At 39.0% G+C, this 19,797-nt stretch overlaps 1 protein-coding gene across 2 annotated transcripts in view; it reads right to left on the bottom strand.

Annotated features, from left to right (window-relative positions):
- Nucleotides 1–19,797, bottom strand: part of tanc1a (tetratricopeptide repeat, ankyrin repeat and coiled-coil containing 1a) — a 175,321-nt gene that overhangs the window by 29,101 nt on the left and 126,423 nt on the right. For both annotated transcript variants that reach the window (XM_072261989.1, XM_072261990.1), the window contains 6 exons: nucleotides 13,138–13,374; nucleotides 8,734–8,910; nucleotides 7,125–7,203; nucleotides 5,959–6,092; nucleotides 4,291–4,414; nucleotides 3,295–3,470 (listed from right to left, as the gene is read on the bottom strand). In XM_072261989.1, the coding sequence (XP_072118090.1) occupies nucleotides 3,295–3,470; nucleotides 4,291–4,414; nucleotides 5,959–6,092; nucleotides 7,125–7,203; nucleotides 8,734–8,910; nucleotides 13,138–13,374 (927 nt within the window). The remainder of the gene's footprint in view (nucleotides 1–3,294; nucleotides 3,471–4,290; nucleotides 4,415–5,958; nucleotides 6,093–7,124; nucleotides 7,204–8,733; nucleotides 8,911–13,137; nucleotides 13,375–19,797) is intronic.

Here is a 19,797-nt window from a genome sequence, read left to right as displayed (position 1 = left end):
AGACCATTCAGTCCCTCTGGTCCATTGAACTGCCTAGTCCCATTCACCTACACCGAGACCATACTCCTCCCATCCATGTACTTATCCAAACTTCTCTCAAGCTTTGAAATCACAATCACATCCACCACCTGCACTGGAAGCTCGTTCCACACTCTCTGGGTGAAGAAGTTTCCCTTCATGGTTCCTTAAAACATTTCACTTCTCATCCTCAATCCTTAACCCATAACCTCTAGCTGTAGTCTCACCTACATGACAACATAAATAAATCAAAGCTGTCCTTGTTGTCTAGGGCTGTTCTTACCAGAGAACTTCCTCATCTATGCAGCTTGAACTAGCTTCAGTATAAAGATCGACAATGAGGCAAGTTCTCTGTTCTTTGAGTTCCTCCTTACTTACGGTAGAGCAAGTGTTATAGTAATCTGGTGTCATGCTTTACTGTTTTCTTCTGAACATTAATAAAATGGACGTAACAAGATTTGCACCTCATTCTTGACTTCTTAAGAGCCTTCAGGGTAATATTATCTCTAGATCCAACAACTGTCTTAGCAAATTGGTTTTATTGTTTTCTTTATTGAGTTGTAAACCAACTTAAAGATCCGAAGGAAGCAGAAAGCTGATTGAGCTAGGGAAATCTTGAAAACCAGAACCACCAATCTCAGTAAGTATAATAGCAAATAGGGGATCAGCACTTTTTCCCCCTCACATTGCCCACCATGACCAAACATATTATCAGTCAGATTGACTGACTGTTGGAATTCCCAGGCAGAAAGAATTCAGTTGAGCTTTTGGGCAGGACAGTGTAGCCTATGTATTGAAGTAATGGGAAATAATGGGTGGCTGGGACACTGGAGATCATGCAGTGGGCCGCACTCATCCATAGCAATTGCTTGATTGGCTGAGATTTAAAAAGAGCTCGGGGCCTTTCAGAACATTTCTACAGACTGCAATCACAACGATCTCTTAGTCATTTGGCAAAGGCCAATAAAAAGAAGCACGTTAAAGCAGAGCAGCAACTGTTGGAGTGGACAGTTTTAGAGTAGTCAGGCTCTGGCACAACAGGCTTGGGCAAGTTTCTTTTCTCCTTTCTTTATCTATTAGTCTATAGCTAGTGCTTGGAGAATCGGTCCAGAGTTAGTAGTATGTTATTTTTGTGAGATGTGGGAACTCTAGGAGACCTTTAGTCTCCCGAAAAACTACATCTGCATGAAGTTCAACGAGCTGCATCTCCTTAGGGTTCATATGAAGGAAATGGAGCTGTAGCTCGAAGACCTTTAGCTCATACATGAAAATGAACAGGTGATAGATAGGAGCTACAGGAAGGTAGCAACTCCTAAGTTGCAAGAGACAGGTATCTGGGTTAATTTCAGGAGAGAGAAAAGAAATTGGCAGTCAGTGCGGAGTACCCCTGTGGCCACACCCCTCAATAAGTATACTGATTTGCATACTGTTGGTTGTGGATACCAAGGGAGAGCCACAACAACCTGGTCTCAATCTGGCTCTGGGTCACAGAAGTGGTGGGGGGGGGGTAGATGAAGAGAAATGCAGTAGTAATGGGGATTCCATAGTTAGAGGTGCAGACAGGAGATTCAGTGGTTGTGAAAGAGACAATGGATGGGGTACTGCATGTTGCCTCACTGGTGCTGGGGTCAGGGAAGTTTCAATTGGGGTCCACAGCATTCTAAAGCGGGAGGGTGAGCAGCCAGAAATTGTAGTACTTATTGGTACCAATGACATAGATTACTAGAGAATGTTCTTGGGAAACTGAAAGGTCTGAAGGTAGATAAATCAACTGGACCAGATGGTGTACACCCCAAGGTGGCTGAAGAGATTGTGGAGGCAATAGTAATGATCTTTCAAGAATCACTAGATTCCGGAATGGTTCCGGAAGACTGCAAAATTGCAAATGTTACTCCACTCTTCAAGAAGGGAGAGCAGCAGCAGAAGAAAGGAAACTATAGGCCAGTTAGTCTGACCTCAGTGGTTGGGAAAATGTTGGAGTTGATTATTAAGGACAAGGTCTCAGGGTACTTGGAGGCACATGATAAAATATGTCATAGTCAGCATGGTTTCCTCAAGGGAAAACCTTGCCTGACAAATCTGTTGGAATTCTTTGAAGAAATAACAAACAGGATTGACAAAGGAGGATCGGTTGATGCTGTGTACTTGGATTTTCAGAAGGCCTTTAACAAGGTGCTTAACAAGCTATGAACCCATGGTACTACAGGAAAGATTCTAGCATGGATTACGCAGTGGTTGATCGGCAGGAGGCAAAGAGTAGGAATAAAGGGAGCCTTTTCTGGTTGGCTGCCAGTGACTAGTGTTGTTCCACAGGGGTGTGTGGAGGAGGGCAGGTAGTTTTGAGGAAGTAGAGAGGCTACAGAAGGACTTATACAGATTAGGAAATAGGCAAAGAAATGGCGGATGGAATACAGTGTCGGGAAGTGTATGGTCATGCACTTTGGTAATTGAAATGAAAGGGTTGACTATTTTCTAAATGGAGAGAAAATACAAAAACAACTGAAGCACAAAAGGGACCTGGGACTAAAATTGCTTCAATGCTCCAAGTGCAGTCTGAACAATGCCTTACAAAGCCTCAGCAGCACATCTTGCTCTTGTATTCTAGTCTTCTCATAACCCTCCTCCTTCCCTTTCCTCCATGGTCCACTGTCCTCTCCCGTCAGATTCCTCTTTCTTCAGCCCTTTACTTATTCCACCTACCACCTCCCAGGTTCTTATTTCACTCCCCCTCTCCTACCCACCTTACCCTTCATTTGGTTCACCTATCACCTGCCAGCTTGTACCTCCTCCCACCTTCCAAGTTTGGCTTCTGACCCCCTTTTCCAGATGCCGGCTGACTTAATGAGTTCCTCCAACATTTTTAGTGTTGCTACAGTTTTAATATTTTATGTGAAAAATTAGTGATAATGTGAGGTGGAAAGAGCTGGAAAACTTATGCAGAGAGGATATTTGCCCTTTGAAACCCATAAAGTTTCATTATTTCCCCTCAAATATAAGCTGCTACTGTTCCTACATAGCTTGACAAACATCCAGACTCAATCTTAACAAACTTTGTGCCTTTAAACCATTTTACAAAGACAGTTACATCTTTAAGTTAAGGGAGTCAGTTAGCCTCTTGTGTTTTACACGACATAATTCAATTCAGAGTTTTCCAGACAATTCATCTAGACACAATATGCATTAATATGGCATTTCAAATATAAAAAGTCCAATGACCTTCTGCAATGATGGAACTAAAAAAATAATACATGTCAAACAAAGCCTGATAGTACTCACAATGTCAGAATCTCCATAAAACGCTGCTAGATCCAGAGGAGTTCGACCATTCTTATCTGTGTGATCAATAGATGCACCTTTCTCCACTAAAGTCTGAACCACAGCTTTTTGCCCCTTCAGGCAGGACCAGCTCAAGCAAGTCAACCCCTCCTTATCTACTGAAGATATGGAAGCACCTAAGATCAAAACCAAATAGATATTGAAACCAAGAATAATGCAAGTCCATAATATTACAGATATTGACATTACTGAATTGACTTTATTTCTTACATCCTTCACATACATGAGTAAAAATCTTTATGTTACGTCTCCATCTAAATGTGCAATGGACACTCATAGTAATTTATAATAATTTACAATAAATAGAACAGTCAATGTAACATAGAGTACACTCAAATCAGTGTGAGTTAATCTGTCTGATGGCCTGGTGGAAGAAGCTGTCCTGGAGCCTGTTGGTCCTGGCTTTTATGCTGCAGTAGTTTCACGGATGGTAGCAGCTAGATTGTGGCTGGGGTGACTCCAGTCCCCAATGATGCTATGGGCCCTTTTTACACACCTGTCTTTGTAAATGTCCTGAATCATGGGAAGTTCACAACTACAGATGCACTAGGCTGTCCACACCACTCTCTGCAGAGCCCTGTGATTAAGGGAGGTGCAGTTCCCATACCAGGCAGTGATGCAGCCAGTCGGGATGCTCTCAATTGTGTCCCTGTAAAAAGTTCTTAGGATTTGGGGGCCCATACCAAACTTTCTCAACCGTCTGAGGTGAAAGAGGTGCTGTTGTGCCTTTTTCACCACACAGCTGGTGTGTACAGACCACGTGAGGTTCTCGGTGATGTGGATGCCGAAGAACTTAAAGCTGTTCACCCTCTCAACCCCAGATCCATTGATGTCAATCGGGGTTAGCCTGTCTCCATTCCTCCTGTAGTCCACAACCAGCCTCTTTGTTTTTGTGACATTGAGGTAGACGTTATTTTCTTTTATGTTTACCTTTACCTTTAGAAAGTAGGAATTCAACAGTGTTCACATGTCCTTCACAAGAAGCCACCATAAGTGGTGTACGACCTTGCTTATCAGTTGTGTTCACATCAGCACCATGCCGAAACAGTAGGTCAGCAATCTAAATTTTCAAAACAATAAATCAATCAACATTCCAATGGAATTAGTCCGAGCACTTAAAACATTTACATTCAAAACTAAACAATTGCTTAAAACCAGCCAATTATTCTCTTTGCCATCTGAACAATGGTCAATAAGGATATATTTATACCTTTCTGCCTTGCTGTTTCATCCAGTTAGATGCCATTTTTTTTGTGGTTTGGTTGAAGAAGCCTTTGCAAAATGTCTTTGTGAACCTTGTTGATTTTATACGCTGCAGCCATAGTGTTTAAAGCTGTGAAGTCAAAGCCAGTGACTGCTTTTTCTTTGATTCACTGAACATCCTGAATGTTATTTGGAGATGCATTCATCCAAATAATCAGAAAATAGGCCATCATGCTATAGATGTGCACCTTGGAGATGATACTTTAGGAGTCTGGAGACTTACCACTTGATCCAATTTTCCCCGAGTTCTACCATAGCATCTATGTGGCTAGGTCGACTGAATCTCTGGTGAATGGTTAACTGACATGAATGTTGCAATAATAGTTCCACATTACATGGGGAAGTAGTTATCCAATCTCAGAGGAAACACTACATACCACTTATCAGCATCAGCCTAAACATTATCCAGATCTTGCTCAAGGAAGCACATAGGGTCTCAGTTTTGAGGAGATGTCAATAAAAATGGGCAGTCTAAACTCAGTAAACATCATCATTCTGACTTTATGATGGCCATTGACAAATCAACACAAGACTGATGACCACGGGATTTAGCTGAGGACTCGTCTGAGAAGGATGTTTGTGCCATGGAAGGAATGCTACAAATTTTACTGGATTGGTCCTGGAATAGCATCAATGTACAATGAGAGATTAGGTCAGTTAGACTTCAAATTATTGCAATATAGAAGAATGAGAGGAGCTCTCATCAAAAGCTATATAATTCAAACAAAACTGAACAGACTAAATATAGGAAAGCTGTTTCTAAAGGCTGCTGATTCCACAATACCATTTAGAATCAAGATTAGGAGAAATTTCTTCGCCCAAGTGGTGTAGAATTCTCTACAACAGAAAACAGCACAGACCTTGTTGTTAAATATTTTCGAGTAGATAGATATGCTTCTTAATGCAGAGAGATACGGGGAGAAAACAGAAATAAGGCAATGAAATGGATAATTAGCTATGACACACTGAATGACGGAGCCAACTCTAAAAAGTAGAGGTCCTGTACATGCTGCCGTTTTCTATACTTCTGTCTTTAACAATTTAAGGAATATTTTTAAATGTTCAAAATGATATACAAAACAATATTTTGTGGTGTCGTTGGCATTTTGGATTACTTACTGATATTTTAGTGAAAGACACGATTCCAAATTGACACTAGTGCAGGGATGCAAAGGATGAACAAATATGCAAATCACATTATAATCAACACATACTTTAAGCAAAAGTGACTTCTAACAGAAATTAAAATTCTGCTAATGTTTTAAAACTTTCATAATGAACAATAAGATACCTATTGCAAGCAAATAAAAACATTATGACAACAAACAGAAAATATTTTACCTGCCAGTGGCCCTGCCTTGCTGCACAAAATACTGGAGAAATACCCCTTCGATTGGGATGGGACACCACAGCTCCACGGTGCAGAAGTTGTTCACATACTTCCAACTTACCCCTTCCTGCTGCTGCTGTAAGAGCTAAGGTGAAGAAAAAACAGTTACTCACACAAGCTGAAATTGCTGGCTAGTGGTGTAGTGGTACCAGCACCGGACTTTGGGGCAAACAGTCCCGGGTTCAAATCCAGCAGGCCCCTTGCTGGGTTGAGCATTGAATTAGAAACTTGGTTTCATAAAAAAAAAAGGACAAATGTTAAAGAAACAGCAAAAAATGCCGCCCTATGTGCCACAAGGAGTAACACCAAGTGGAGACAATAAAATAAATGGATGATTCGGACAGTGTCCCACTTCCTTGTTGTCCTATAATTTTTTTTGTCTTTATAAATCTTATTCTTTTTGAGTGCTGTAATTGAATATGATTATACAAATGTTTCAAACACAGTGCTCAGCATCAAAGGACCTCATTTTTTTTTAAAAAAAGCACTCCTCTCTTCCTGCTGTGTTGCAAATTATTTTAAGTTTACAAATTCTGGTGTCCAAGCAGTGGAAATATTTTGCCCCCCACAATTGTTGTTTTGATTTTTATTTATGCGACTCAACTCACTAATTATCAGACATACAAAGAAATGCATTCTTGTGACTTCCAACTTGAAATGACAATAACTGATTGAAATTACTTTCATTTGGATCAGTATAAACAGTCCAAATTAACAAATGCAATAAAACAAAGTAAAACTGTTTTTTTCCCAGTGAATACTTAAAGTGTTGTTGACAGAAATTACATGATTGACACTGGAATTTGAGGTAGTAACTCCAATATGGTCAATATTATTATTATAACTTACTCTACATATGTAACATTCACTAATGAGTATCTAAAAGTGGATTGAAAGAAATCATAAAGAATAACTGTTTTGAAAAGTAATAAAAATGTATAATCAACACACATCAAAGTTGCTGGTGAACGCAGCAGGCCAAGCAGCATCTGTAGGAAGAGGTGCAGTCGACGTTTCAGGCCGAGACCCTTCGTCAGGACTAACTGAAGGAAGAGTGAGTAAGGGATAACATGCAACTTTTAAGTTATAAAGGGAAAAACAGAAAGACCTCGATTACCTGTTTCACCCCAAAGAGTATCAAAGCTGTTGATGTCTATTCTGTGTTCACCATCAAGAGCATGAAGATTCTTCACAACCTATAAATTGCACAGAAAAATTGAAAGCACTTACTTGTGTAATTAAACATAATGTGCGCAAATTACTTCCAATGTTTAAAATGTTTTCCATTAAAGGGTTTAAGTGAATGGTTAGCACACAGAAGATAAGTCAACCATTTATATGTTCATAGCATTATCAGTTTGCTTGAGAACTACTGGTTATTTGGACTGTATATAGGACCCAATAAACAGAATATAACAAAATTCATTTCTGGATGCTCTTCTCTCACAACTATGTAGAAAAGTGATTCCCTTCTCTCTGCTATGCATACATAAATTAATTAAAACAGATCGCTTCTCCTCATGCGTTGGTGCCTTTCGAAAAAGCAAAGTTAAAAGGTTCTCTTCTAATTTTTATGGACTGAAATATAGTATGAAGCATATTTATTAATAATTTTAAAAATTGATTCTTTGGTTTCTAGCTATTTTGTGTTTAGCTATATTGATACCACCAAGCAAGTTGAGAGCCATTAAAGGTGACTTCTTTGACAACAAACAAAATAAATTTGGCTATTGAGGATTCAGAGTATTATATATTAAAGTCCTTCTTGTAGTTCAGTAAAATTGTGCTCCAACATTCGATGTGCAAGGGTAGGACATACACAGTGAATGAGAGAGCCTTGGGGAATGTTGAAAGAACAGAAACACCTAGAAGAATAAGTACATAGTTCTCTGAACACGACAGCACAGATAGATAAAGTGGTTTAGAAAGCATATGGCATACTTGCCTTCAATGATGGAGACAATGAATACAAAAGTTGGAAAGCTATGCCACAGCTATACAGGATGGTGAGACTTCACCTGAAATACTTGAACACAGAACAGTACAGCACAGGAAAAGGCCCTTCAGCTCACAATGTTGTGCAATATTGTGTGCAATTATAGGAATGACATCATTATGCTACAGGGTGTGCAAAAAGGATTCACAAAGATGTTGCTGAGACTGGAAGGCTTGAGTTAAAACTGGATAGTCTGGAACTATTTTCCCTGGAACAAAGGAGGCTGAGGGGTAATCTTATAGACAATTTGAAAGTCATGAGGACATAGATGGATGGTCACAGCTTTTTTTTTTCTCCCAGGGTAGGAATATCTAAAGGATATAAAAGATTAAGGAGAGATGAGTAAAAATTTAAAGGCAATCTGAGCAGCAAAGGATTTTCACAAAGGACAATTTGTGTATGAAACAAGTTATCACAGGAAGATGTAAAGGTGGGTATAATTACAATGTGCCAGAGGCATTTGGACAGGTACATGGATACACCAGGTTTGCAGGGACATGGGCTAAACGCAAGCAATTGGGACAGGCTCAGGAAAAAATTCTGTTGGCCTGGACAAATTGGGCCAAAGGGCTGATTCCCATGATAGAAGGATCATCTACTGAAGATCTGCATCCAAAGATTTAAAATGGTTGCACCTCCAAATGCTGTATAGTGTATTAGATATTCCTCAAAGTGTCTATTTTAATTATGTATAGTTTAAACAAGTGAACAACAACTTCTGAAAGCATACGTCAGTGTGTCCCATGCTTGCAGCTGCAATCAGTGCTTGCTGAAGAGCTTGACTTTTCTTGAAAGACTGTATACTCGATGTCCAATCTGCTTTGAGTAAATATTCAATAACTTCATGGTGACCTCTTAAAGCAGCATGAACCAGTGCACATTGGCCATTTTTATCTGTGCAATCAACCTGGGAGTTAAAACATTCATATTACTTTTAAATTAAATAAACACACATTATGCTGCTTTCAAAGACTAACATGGGATTTATTAAACTTTAATTACATGAATGCTCTATTGTTGATACTTTTTCATGTTTAGTAGCTTTTTACAAATATGTGTTTTGATATGATACGTAGAGATAAATGTTAAATCCTATGATCAAAGTTCTTTTCATTCTAAACTTGTAGAGTTAGATGAATCATTTATATACAGTGGATTCCAGTTATCGGCTGTCAGTTAATCAGGACAGCCATTTACTTAGGTTGCCTTAAAGAACAAAAACTAATCAAGAAAATAGCTGGGATTCCCTTCGTTTATTTGGACAATATGCAGCTTAATTCAGGTAGGAGATGGTTACCAAACATTTTCTAACTAGCTTCAGTTGTGTGCACTTGTGTGGCTGTTAGACACTACACCGTGCTTAGTGTGAACAGGTTTTAAGTAGTGTCAGTTGCTTGTGCTTGTATTCAAAAATCAATGATAGTTGGCAAGAAATGAACAGTACAACTATTCAGAACCATTTTGCTCACTGTGGTTTCCAGCGTTCAGGCTTGGAGATGCCAGAAACAGCTGGGAGTTAAAATGAAATGATTTTGCTACTTCAACAAATCAGGAACTATGAACAATGCTAAGTTATTTACAATGATCTTGAATATTATAATGAAAATGTAGATTGGGGGGATGCAATTGTCAAAAGCATTGTATTAAAACACTAAGTTGAGAAATATGAAGACAAGGAAAGTGGTGAATATGACACATCTGAGCTTGAGCTAGTGACTATACAGGAAGGCAATGAAGGGAGTCTGTTATCTGTACTGGGTGTCTGCGCTGATTTTGTTCATTTACAATTCAATCAAAAGGACACAGCAGCATAAATTCTTCCGTCGACAACTATTAGGAACTAACACACAATTATTTTGTAGTATTGGTAATATTCTAATTTGTTCTGTATTTTATTTAAGTACATAATTTGTTACTCAGTTTGTTTTAATACCTTTTTAACTATTCCAAATAAAGTTTGGCTAATTGAGACAGCCACTTAATTGGACCACAATGCACTGGTCCTGATGTGTCCCAATTAATCAGGATCTATTGTACTTCCAAAACATCCATAAATAATGTTACCACAAGAGACTGCCTCACTATGTTAGTAATAGCATTGTATTAATGTGGAATAGTTCACTGTATATTCACTAATTAAAACATTCCAGATAATATGTAGAATATAAATACAGTGTATTCCAGTTAATAGGGACATACTGGTATCAGTATACTTTGGCCCAATTAAGTGGAGGCCCCTATTTGCCAAAGTTTCATGGAAATAGTTAAAAAAGTATTTTTAAAAAACTGCCATTTAACAGAGTAACAAATTATCCTTTTAAATGAAATACAGAACAAATTAGAACTTAAGCAATCCTACTGTAGTACTGTAAAACTGTGTATTAGTTCTTAACAATTATTAACAGAGGAATTCATCCAGTGTATGATACTGTGTTCTTTTCATTAACTGTATACATTCTGGGAGAAAATGATGTTGTGGTAGAGGAGTATAAATACTTGGGTGTTCACCTTGACAACAGATTTGACTGGAAAAATAATACCAAGACTGTTTACAAGAAGGGGATGAGCAGACTCTATTTTCTAAGGAAGCTGAGATCCTTCAATGTGTGCAGCAGCATGTTGGAGATCTTTTACCAGTCTGTTGTAGCGAGTGCAGTCTTTCTTTGCGGCTTTGTGTGGGGGGAGCAACTTTAGTGCTGGTGATGCAAAAAGTCTCAATAAGCTCATCAAAAGGCTGGATCTGTCCTTGGCTACAACCCAGACTCTTCTGAGTTAGTGGTGGAGAGGAGGTCCCTAAACAAACTGTTATCCATTATGGACAATCTAGTACAATCTCTCCATGACCTACTGAATAAGCAGCGGAGCACCCTTTCGAAAAGGCTCATTCAGCTCCACTGTCGTAAGGATCGTTACAGAAAATCTTTCTTACCAACTGCAATAAGCATATACAACAGTTCATCTCTGTGTGACAGGAGAACACACATCATTGTACAATAGTCTCTGTTTTATTATTTCATACATTATTATTGTTGCACATTGGTATATTATCATTGTATATATTATTATTCTGTACTTTATTATTGGTTATCAGGCAGGTGAGGCTTGTCAGCCTTGGACAGCAGGCCACTTAAGAGAAGGAAAACTCTGATTTTAAACCTCCGCTGCCTTGCAGCCATACCCACTCATGGGAAAGGCTTTGGGAATAAAGCCCGATGAAGAACTCTGCAGCCAGGGTCCCTAAGGCAGTTTGATGTCGTTTACAATTTCACTCTGGCAACCTCTGCGACTACACTGGTGTCAAGCTGTATTGGCGCTTGCTCTTCCCTTGGACTACATCAGTGACGTGGAGAGGGGGAACCCAGTGCATGGGCAACAGCCGGTTCTTCAAATCTTCCTGCCCAGGCTTGCGCCCTGAAGAGGACACAGTCTACCTGAGGCGCAAACCCATGATTCCCTGGGATCAACGGCTGCCTACCATCATTATTAATTAAGTTTGAACACTGCTAAATGTGTTCTTAAATGCTGCTGCTGAAACAAAAGAATTTCCAACTCAGAATCTATACAGTATTTATTATACTTATTATTATTAAGTGAACAAAATCAGCACAGCCACCTAATGCAGATAATAAGACTGCCTTCATACAATACTTTCAACAATTGTATTCTCCAAATCCTAATTTTAATTGTAACATTCAGGATGATTATCGATACCTTCAAATTCTTCATAATTCCTAATTTGTTAATCGTTTCATTTTCACTCCTGGCCGTTTCTGGCATCTCCAAGTCTGAATGCTTGAAAACACAGTGAGCAAGACAATCCTGAACTGCCTTACTGTTTATTTCTTGTCGACCATCAGTGACAAAAATCACTACTTTTTGAACACAAATACACACAACTGCCATTACTTAAAAACTGTTTGCTCTAAGCATGGTGTAGTGTCTAACGGCCACACAAGTGTATGAGACCGACGCTAGCTAGAAACTGTTCAGCAAGTGTCCTATCCCAATTAAGCATAGTGTCCCAGACAAATAAAGGGAATCCCGACTATATTTTTAATTAGTTTTTGTTCTTTGAGTTGTCCCAAATAAGGGGCTGCCCCGATTAATCAATGGCTAAATTAACCAGTATTCACTGCGTATATTAAACACAGTGAATATTAACACAACACAGAACTTTATTCTGCAGTATTAGACTTAAAATTGCTCTGGCTCTCAGTGATACAGTCAAGATGATTTACTAACCATCTCACAGTTACTGCCAGTTACCTAATACAATTTGTACAATTCACTAGCTGCACATTATTCCTTGGCTTATTTTCCATACTACACAAGGCCACTAGGCTCCCTGAGTTTTTACCAGCTCTTCAAGGAACCACATGGATCCTAATTCCCCATTTATTTTCCTATATTCTGTCACAAAATCCCATTAACTATCCCCTTCCCTACAATTATTCCATTCCCTCACCTACTGAGCAGCACATCTTTGGGAGATGGGAGGAAAATGGAGACACCAGCGAAACACTGGAGACAGTACAAACTCTACACAAATAGTTCTAGAGATCAGAGGTCCAGATCAAGTCTGGATTGCTGGGGCTGTAAAACACATCACTGCTTGCTGCATCACTCTGCTGCGTTTTGTAAGAGAAGCAGAAAGGGAATATTTCCTTTGGCGTTATTACCTTATCTACCATTCAGAAGAAAATGAATAAATAGTATTTCACACTACACTACAGTTGACATTTCGAGCCGAAACTTCATCAGTTGTGATGAGAAGTCTTAGCACAAAACATTGACTGTTTCTTCCTTCACAGATGCTTCCTGACTTGCTGAAATGCCTCCAGCATTTTGTGTTGCTCTGAACAATATTAGCCTCTCTCTGTGCTGTAATACCGTAATTCAAAAATATTATTCATTTATTTGTTCATAACCTAACCTTAAGGAACAATAAAATGCTCAGTTTGTCTTTTGCAGTTTTAAATAAATTCCTTAGACTGTTTATCACTGGCTTCCTCTACCTGCTATAATTCTCATGTCTCAAGGACATTAACCCTAATGCTTAAAATCATAGTATTTTTTATTAGATCACGTCCATTTCATGAATCACAGAAATTAACATCAATAACCAGGTCCATACCTTAGCTCCTTTCTTGCACAAAAGAGTCACAATGTTCAGGTGTCCTGCAGCTGCAGCGTGGCACAAGGCCGTCACACCACTTTCAGATGCATGGTCAACTGCAGCTCCAAATTCAACCAATAGATTTACCATTTCCAGATGACCAAGATGTGATTGTACACAAAGGATTGGAGCATTGTTTAAGACCTCAGTTTGGTAGTTCACGCTGGCTCCTCCCAAAATCAATAATCGACTCACCTGCATTTTGGATCAAAAACAGAATATTACTGCAAAGTCTCCTTTAGATACTGTACAGTTAGATATTAAGCTTAGAATACAACTATAAATGCGAGAAGAAAAAAGCTTCATTAAAATATCTCCAAACGCATCCAAGCTACCGATTATAATAAACAAAGCAGGAAAAGCTGCAATAGTTGATTGAGGAAAAGACTGTTTGAAAATCAAGACCTCAGACCTGGCGCAAAGCCAGTGAACCCCCAAAACCTGGAATACCTACAGTGGGCACCTCAGAATCAGAACCACTATTTTTTAAACCAGTAAATGCAAAAGACCAGAATTGATTATGGTTCAGTGCCAAGCATTAAATACAGAATACAATAGACAGCACAATAGAAACTAACAATTTACAAGACAATAGTTCAAACAACAGGAGGGTGCTGATAACGCATGCAATGTACATGGCAGTCTTGGTCTTTGTAGCGAGTTTTGGATTCTCCCAGACCTGTGAGGAGAGTCGAGCAAGGATCGATGTTGCTTTGCTGATAAGCCTATTCTGCAGGGCTTTCCAAGCGATGCGCGTAATGTGCTTGTCCTACCTCAATGCATTGGCAACGCTAGTCCTCAGGAATTTGAATGACTTGACCCCAGACACAGCCTGACCATTAATTTCCAAGGGGTGGGGGCAGGTACAGAATTGTCCTCACTATAAGTTACATGCAATCTACAAAATCAAAAAGTATGGTTCTTTGAATATTGCTGGAGCAACTGTTCCAAGTCAATGTAAAAGATATGACTTAAAACATCATGACTACTCTTAACAGCATTTTGCTTACTCTAATCAGTATTACTGATGTTGAAAGGAATTCTGGGTTATGGAGAAAAGGCAGATAGGTGGAGATGAGTCCATGGCCAGATTAGCCATGATCTTATTGAATGGCGGAGCAGACTCAACGGGACAGATGGCCGACTCCTGCTCCCATTTCTTATGTTCTTCTGCTATTTCTGGTATCATTACTTGAAACCTACATGCCCCTTACCCTGCATGTATTTGACAAAACTTGCTTTTCATAAAGACAAGAAAACCTGCAGATGCTGCAAATTCAAACAACATGCACAAAATGCTGGAGGAACTCAAAATGCCAGGCAGCATCTATGGAAAACAGTAAACAGTCAACATTTTGGGACGAGATCTTTCATCAGAGCTATCCGAAACATCAACTAATTACTCTTTTTCACAGATGGCCAATTCCCAAAAGCTTTATTTCAGAAAGTTCATTACTAATAAGTGTTTATTTTCCTCTCAATTTATGCAGACTGCTCAAATTAAACTTGACTGCTACATTCCTTCATTTAGATTAGATTATGAGAACACTCAGTCCTCGTTTATTGTCATTTAGAATTGCATGCATGTATTAAGAAATGATACAATGTTCCTTCAGAGCGATATCACAGAAAAACAGGACAAACCAAAGACTAACACTGACAGAACCACATAATTATAACATATAGTTACAGCAGTACAAAGCAATACCATAATTTGATGAAGAGCAGACCGTGGGTACGGTAAAAAAAAAGTCTCAAAGTCCCGATCGACTCCCGAGTCCCTGATAGCAGCTGGCAAAAGGGAGAAACTCCCCGCCATAAACCTCCAGGCACTGACAACTGCTGATGCATTGGAAGCAGCCGACCACAGCCGACACTGAGTCCGTCCAGCTGAAAGCGTCGAGCCTCCGACCAGCCCCTCCGATACAGCTCCCGAGCGCCATTGACCTCGCCCCGGCCGCCAAAACAAGCAAAGCCGAGGATTCGGGGCCTTCTCCTCTGGATATTCCGGACCACACAGTAGCAGCGGCAGCGAAGCGGGCATTTCAGAAGTTTCTCCAGATGTTCCTCCGTACTCTCAAGTCTTTCTCTATCAAATCAGAATTGTGCACAGTACCCTACTTGACAGATTACAGATATCATTCACCGGAGTGGCCGCGCGCGCTGCATCGCACCGCCATCTTCTCCTCCTCCTTTGTTGTATTATGTATTAACTCTTGGCATTTCTGGTAAGGACAGCACTTAATACCCCCCAAACCTTTACCAAGATAACTGTCAGCCTTCATAAACCTCAGTTGTTGTGGTGAACACATCTTCTCAGCCCTATTAAGAGTTATAGAATTCTGATCCAGCAAGACTTAAGGTTCTTAAAATTTTGCAAAGTTATCTATCTCAAGCATAGCTTGATCTTTCAAGAATCACTAGATTCTAGAATGGCTCTGGAGGACTGGACTGGATTAACAAATTGCAAATGTCACTCTACTCTTTAAGAAGGGAGAGAGGCAAAAACATAAGAAATTATAGGCCAGTTAGCCTGACTTATCCATTATTAAGGATGAGGCTTTGGGGCATTTGGAGGCACATGATAAAATAGGCAGAAGTCAGCATAGTTTCCTTAAGAGGATATCTTGCCTGAAAAATTTGTGGGAATTCTTTGAGGAAAGAACAAACAAGATAGACAAAGAAGAGTCAGTAGACGTTCTTTACTTGGATTTTCAGAAGGCCTTTTACAAGGCGCTGTACATGAGGCTGCTAAGTTAAGAGCCCATGATATTACAGCAGAGATACTAGCAAGGATAGAAGATTAACTGACTGGCAGGAGGCAAAGAGTGGGAATAAAGGCGGCCTTTTCTGGTTGGCTGTTACATGTCAATAATCTAGATGATTGTGGCCAAGCTTCTGGACAATAGAGATCATTAGAGGAGCAGATGGTGTTGAGGACTGCAGAAGGGATTAGATAGATTAGAAGAATGGTTAAAGGCGTAAACTACTTTCTAAGCAGGGAGCAAATTCAGAAATCAGAGGTGGAAAGGGACTTAGGAGTCCTTATGCATGATTCCCTAAAGGTTAACTTGCAGGTTGAATCAATGGTAAGAAAGGTAAATGCAAGAGGCTAGAATATAAAAGCAAGGATGTAATACTGAGGTTTTGGTCAGGCCACATTTCAAACTTCAAAGTACATTCATTATTTAATATGTATACCACAACCTTAAGAGTCATCTTCTTGTGGGCAGCTATTAAAACAAAGGAACACAATAGAACCCATGAAAAAACCTACACAACATAGACCGTCAAACCCCCATTGTGCGAAAAAAGAACAAATTGTGTAAACAATTTAAAAAGTAAATAAATAATGCACAGAGCATGAACCACAGAGTCCCTGAAAATGAGTCCAAAGCCACAGAGACAGTTTAGTGCTAAGACACGTGCAGCCATCCAGGAGCCTGATGGCTACAGGCCACAACTGCAAAGTCCATTCAGTGCTGAGGCAAGTAAGACACGAAGTAGTGAGCAGTACACCGATTTATCCTCCGGCCTTGGCTTCAATGTCTCAATCTTTTTAATCTGTCTTAACGCTTAAATCGGGTGAACATCAATTAATTATTCCCTCTCGGGCCTAGGCCTCACCGCTTGAATCCGGCCCAAAGTTCGCTCCAGCAGCATCTCCTTTCTCGAGAGTCCAGTTCACTGAATCCATCAGGATACCACATAAACATCAGATCGTACAGACAGTTCAAAAGCACATCTCCCGAAGGCTACGGATTGCAGTGATCATAGTTCAGAAAAAGTATATTTAGTAGAATAGTTAGTAGTTTTGCTGCCCTCAAAATACCACTGTATATCACTAATGTCATCTTGAGTATTTAAGCAATTTAGAGCCACTTATCTAAGAATGGATGTGCTGGCACTGGAGAGGGTCCAGAGGAGCTCATGAGAATGCTCCCGGGAATGAAAGGGAAGTATAAGAAATGTTTGATGACTCTGGGCCAGTACACACTGAAGTTTAGAAAAGTAGGAGGAGATCTCATTGAAACCTACTGAATATGAAAGGCCTAGATAGTGGACATGGAAAGGATATTTCTAATTGTGGGAGAGTCTAGAAACAGAGGGCACAAGCTTCAGAATTTTAGGACATCACTTTAGAACAGAGATGAAAAGGTATTTCTTCAGCCAGAAGGTAATGGATAGTGTAAGTTATGACCACAAAAGGCTGCAGAGCCCAAGCCACTGGTTATATTTACAGCAGGGTTTGATAGTTTCTTCATTTACAAGGTGTCAAAAGTTATAGGGAGGATAATGGGTTCAAGAGGGAAAATAAACTCGCTACAATTGAATAGCGGAGCCTACTCAAATGGCTGAATGACTTAATTCTGCTCCATTGTCTTATGGTCTAAAATAAATTTATTTTATTACTGCTGTTTTGCTACTTTGCTTAGCATGGAGTATTGCTATTTTATAGTGCTCTTGACAGAACCTACCAAAACATGCCAAAAAAACCAGAAATACATCAGCAAAACTTGACAACCTGCCAAGTGCCACACTGTTCTTGTCCCTTCAACCAATGACAGCGCATTGTGTAACTGGCACTCGACCAATGAGGGCACAGTACTTATAGTGTCAACTCTAAAAATTGTTATTTAGTCCTCTTGTCCTCAGGAACACATCCTGGATGCCAAATGAGGCTATAGTCTAAGTGGAAAATTTCAACAGTTGTTTTACATCTTAAATAATTTTAGGAAGTAATAATTTAGAAATATGTAAATATATTTTCGATACAAGCAACTTTCCACAAAACAATAACAATGGCATTATATTTTTAACTGGAGCGTGAGCATTTCTGACCATGCCTATTCTAGTTTTGCTTGTTTAAATGACACCAAGCACTCTTATGAACAACTACAATCCTTCTGCTGAGGATGTTAAATGACACTGTGCATTAAATTGCTTGAGATGAAGGAAGTGTATAATGCCAAGGAAGTATGGTGTGCAACTTCAAAGGGAACCCAGAGGTGATGCAGTTTCCATTGCTCTTATTCTTCTTGGAGAGTTCTCAGGTTTGTGAGGTGCTATGACAGTAACCTGGGTGAGCAAATGAATGTAATTTGTGGATGAAACATGCTACAACATTATGGATGAGTGATTTAACAGTAGTCGACCAGATGGAGGACTTTGAACAATCAGGATACCCAGCCACCATCGCTTCGCCTGCTTTTCTATCCACAGCTTCTAGTCATGGAATGTTTAGAATCGGTGATACATACACCAACTCAGAGGAAAACTGTTATTTCCCCATGACATAGAACAAAGCTCAATAGAGACACAAAGCATCCTTCAGCTACTTCTGCTATAAAGATGTGGAGTGTAATTAAGTGACAATGAGAATACCCACTGTTATCCAATTACAATCCACATATCTATATCTCTCTATTAAGAGAATACCTCCGTACTAACTCTTTAAGCTCACCTTTTTTCCCTCTTTTTCGAGGTACTCGACAAGGTTGTCCTCTTAGTCCTTTATTATTTGATATTGCATTAGAACCTCTTGCAATTGCCATTCAAGAATCTCCAAATATTATTGGGATAACTCGGGGCCTAAAGTCCCATAAAATATCACTCTATGCTGATGACTTACTTTTATATATTTCTAATCCTCAAAAATCTATCCCTGCTGCTTTAGATTTATTAGCACAATTTAGTCTTTTTTCAGGTTATAAATTAAACCTTAGTAAGAGTGAACTTTTTCCGATTAATAAACAACTTCTCTTGTATCATAACTTTCCGTTTAAATTGATTAATAATTATTTTCATATCTTGGGATTAAAATTACTCGTAAATACAAAGATTTATTTAAGACTAATTTTTTTACCCTTAATTGATCATATTACTCAACTTTCATCTAAATGGTTTCCATTATATTTAACTTTGATTGGTCGTATTAATGCAGTTAAGATGTTTATTCTGCCAAAATTTTTATATATATTTCAGGCATTACCGATTTTTGTTCCAAAATCTTTTTTTGATAAAGTTGACTCTAAAATTTCTTCATTTATTTGGTAAAATAAAAACCTGAGAGTCTGTAAATGTATTTTACCCAAAGCCAAGAGAGATGGAAGTCTAGCATTACCTAACTTTAGATTCTATTATTGGGCAATTAATATTCAACATATGAAATTTTGGTTACTTGACCAAGATACACTATCCATTCCTAAATGGGTAGTATTGGAATTACAATCTGCTCAGGGCTATGCACTTGGCTCTATTTTAGGTTCCTCTCTTCCTTTTCATTTGAAACGCCTTAAACTGGTCTCTAACCCGATAGTTAAGTATACCTTGCGTATTTGGTTTCAATTCAGAAAATTTTTTGATCTCAACCAATTTAGGCTAGCGATCCCTATTTTAGGTAACATTTTTTCCTCCCTCTTTCACGGATCGTGCGTTTCAAATTTGGAAGACTAAGGGTATTTCACGTTTTTTGGATTTATTTTTAGATGGTTCCCTTATGTCTTTTGAACAATTATCTAATAAGTATAATTTACCAAGAATACATTTTTTTTAGATATCTCCAAGTTAGAAATTTCCTAAGTACTATACTCTCCTCCTTTCCGACACTACCTCCTA

The sequence above is a fragment of the Mobula birostris genome, chromosome 6 (genome assembly GCF_030028105.1).
Source record: "Mobula birostris isolate sMobBir1 chromosome 6, sMobBir1.hap1, whole genome shotgun sequence".
NCBI lineage: Eukaryota > Metazoa > Chordata > Chondrichthyes > Myliobatiformes > Myliobatidae > Mobula > Mobula birostris.
The sequence above is the reverse complement of the archived record's forward strand: the minus strand, read 5'-3'. Positions and strand labels throughout refer to the sequence as shown.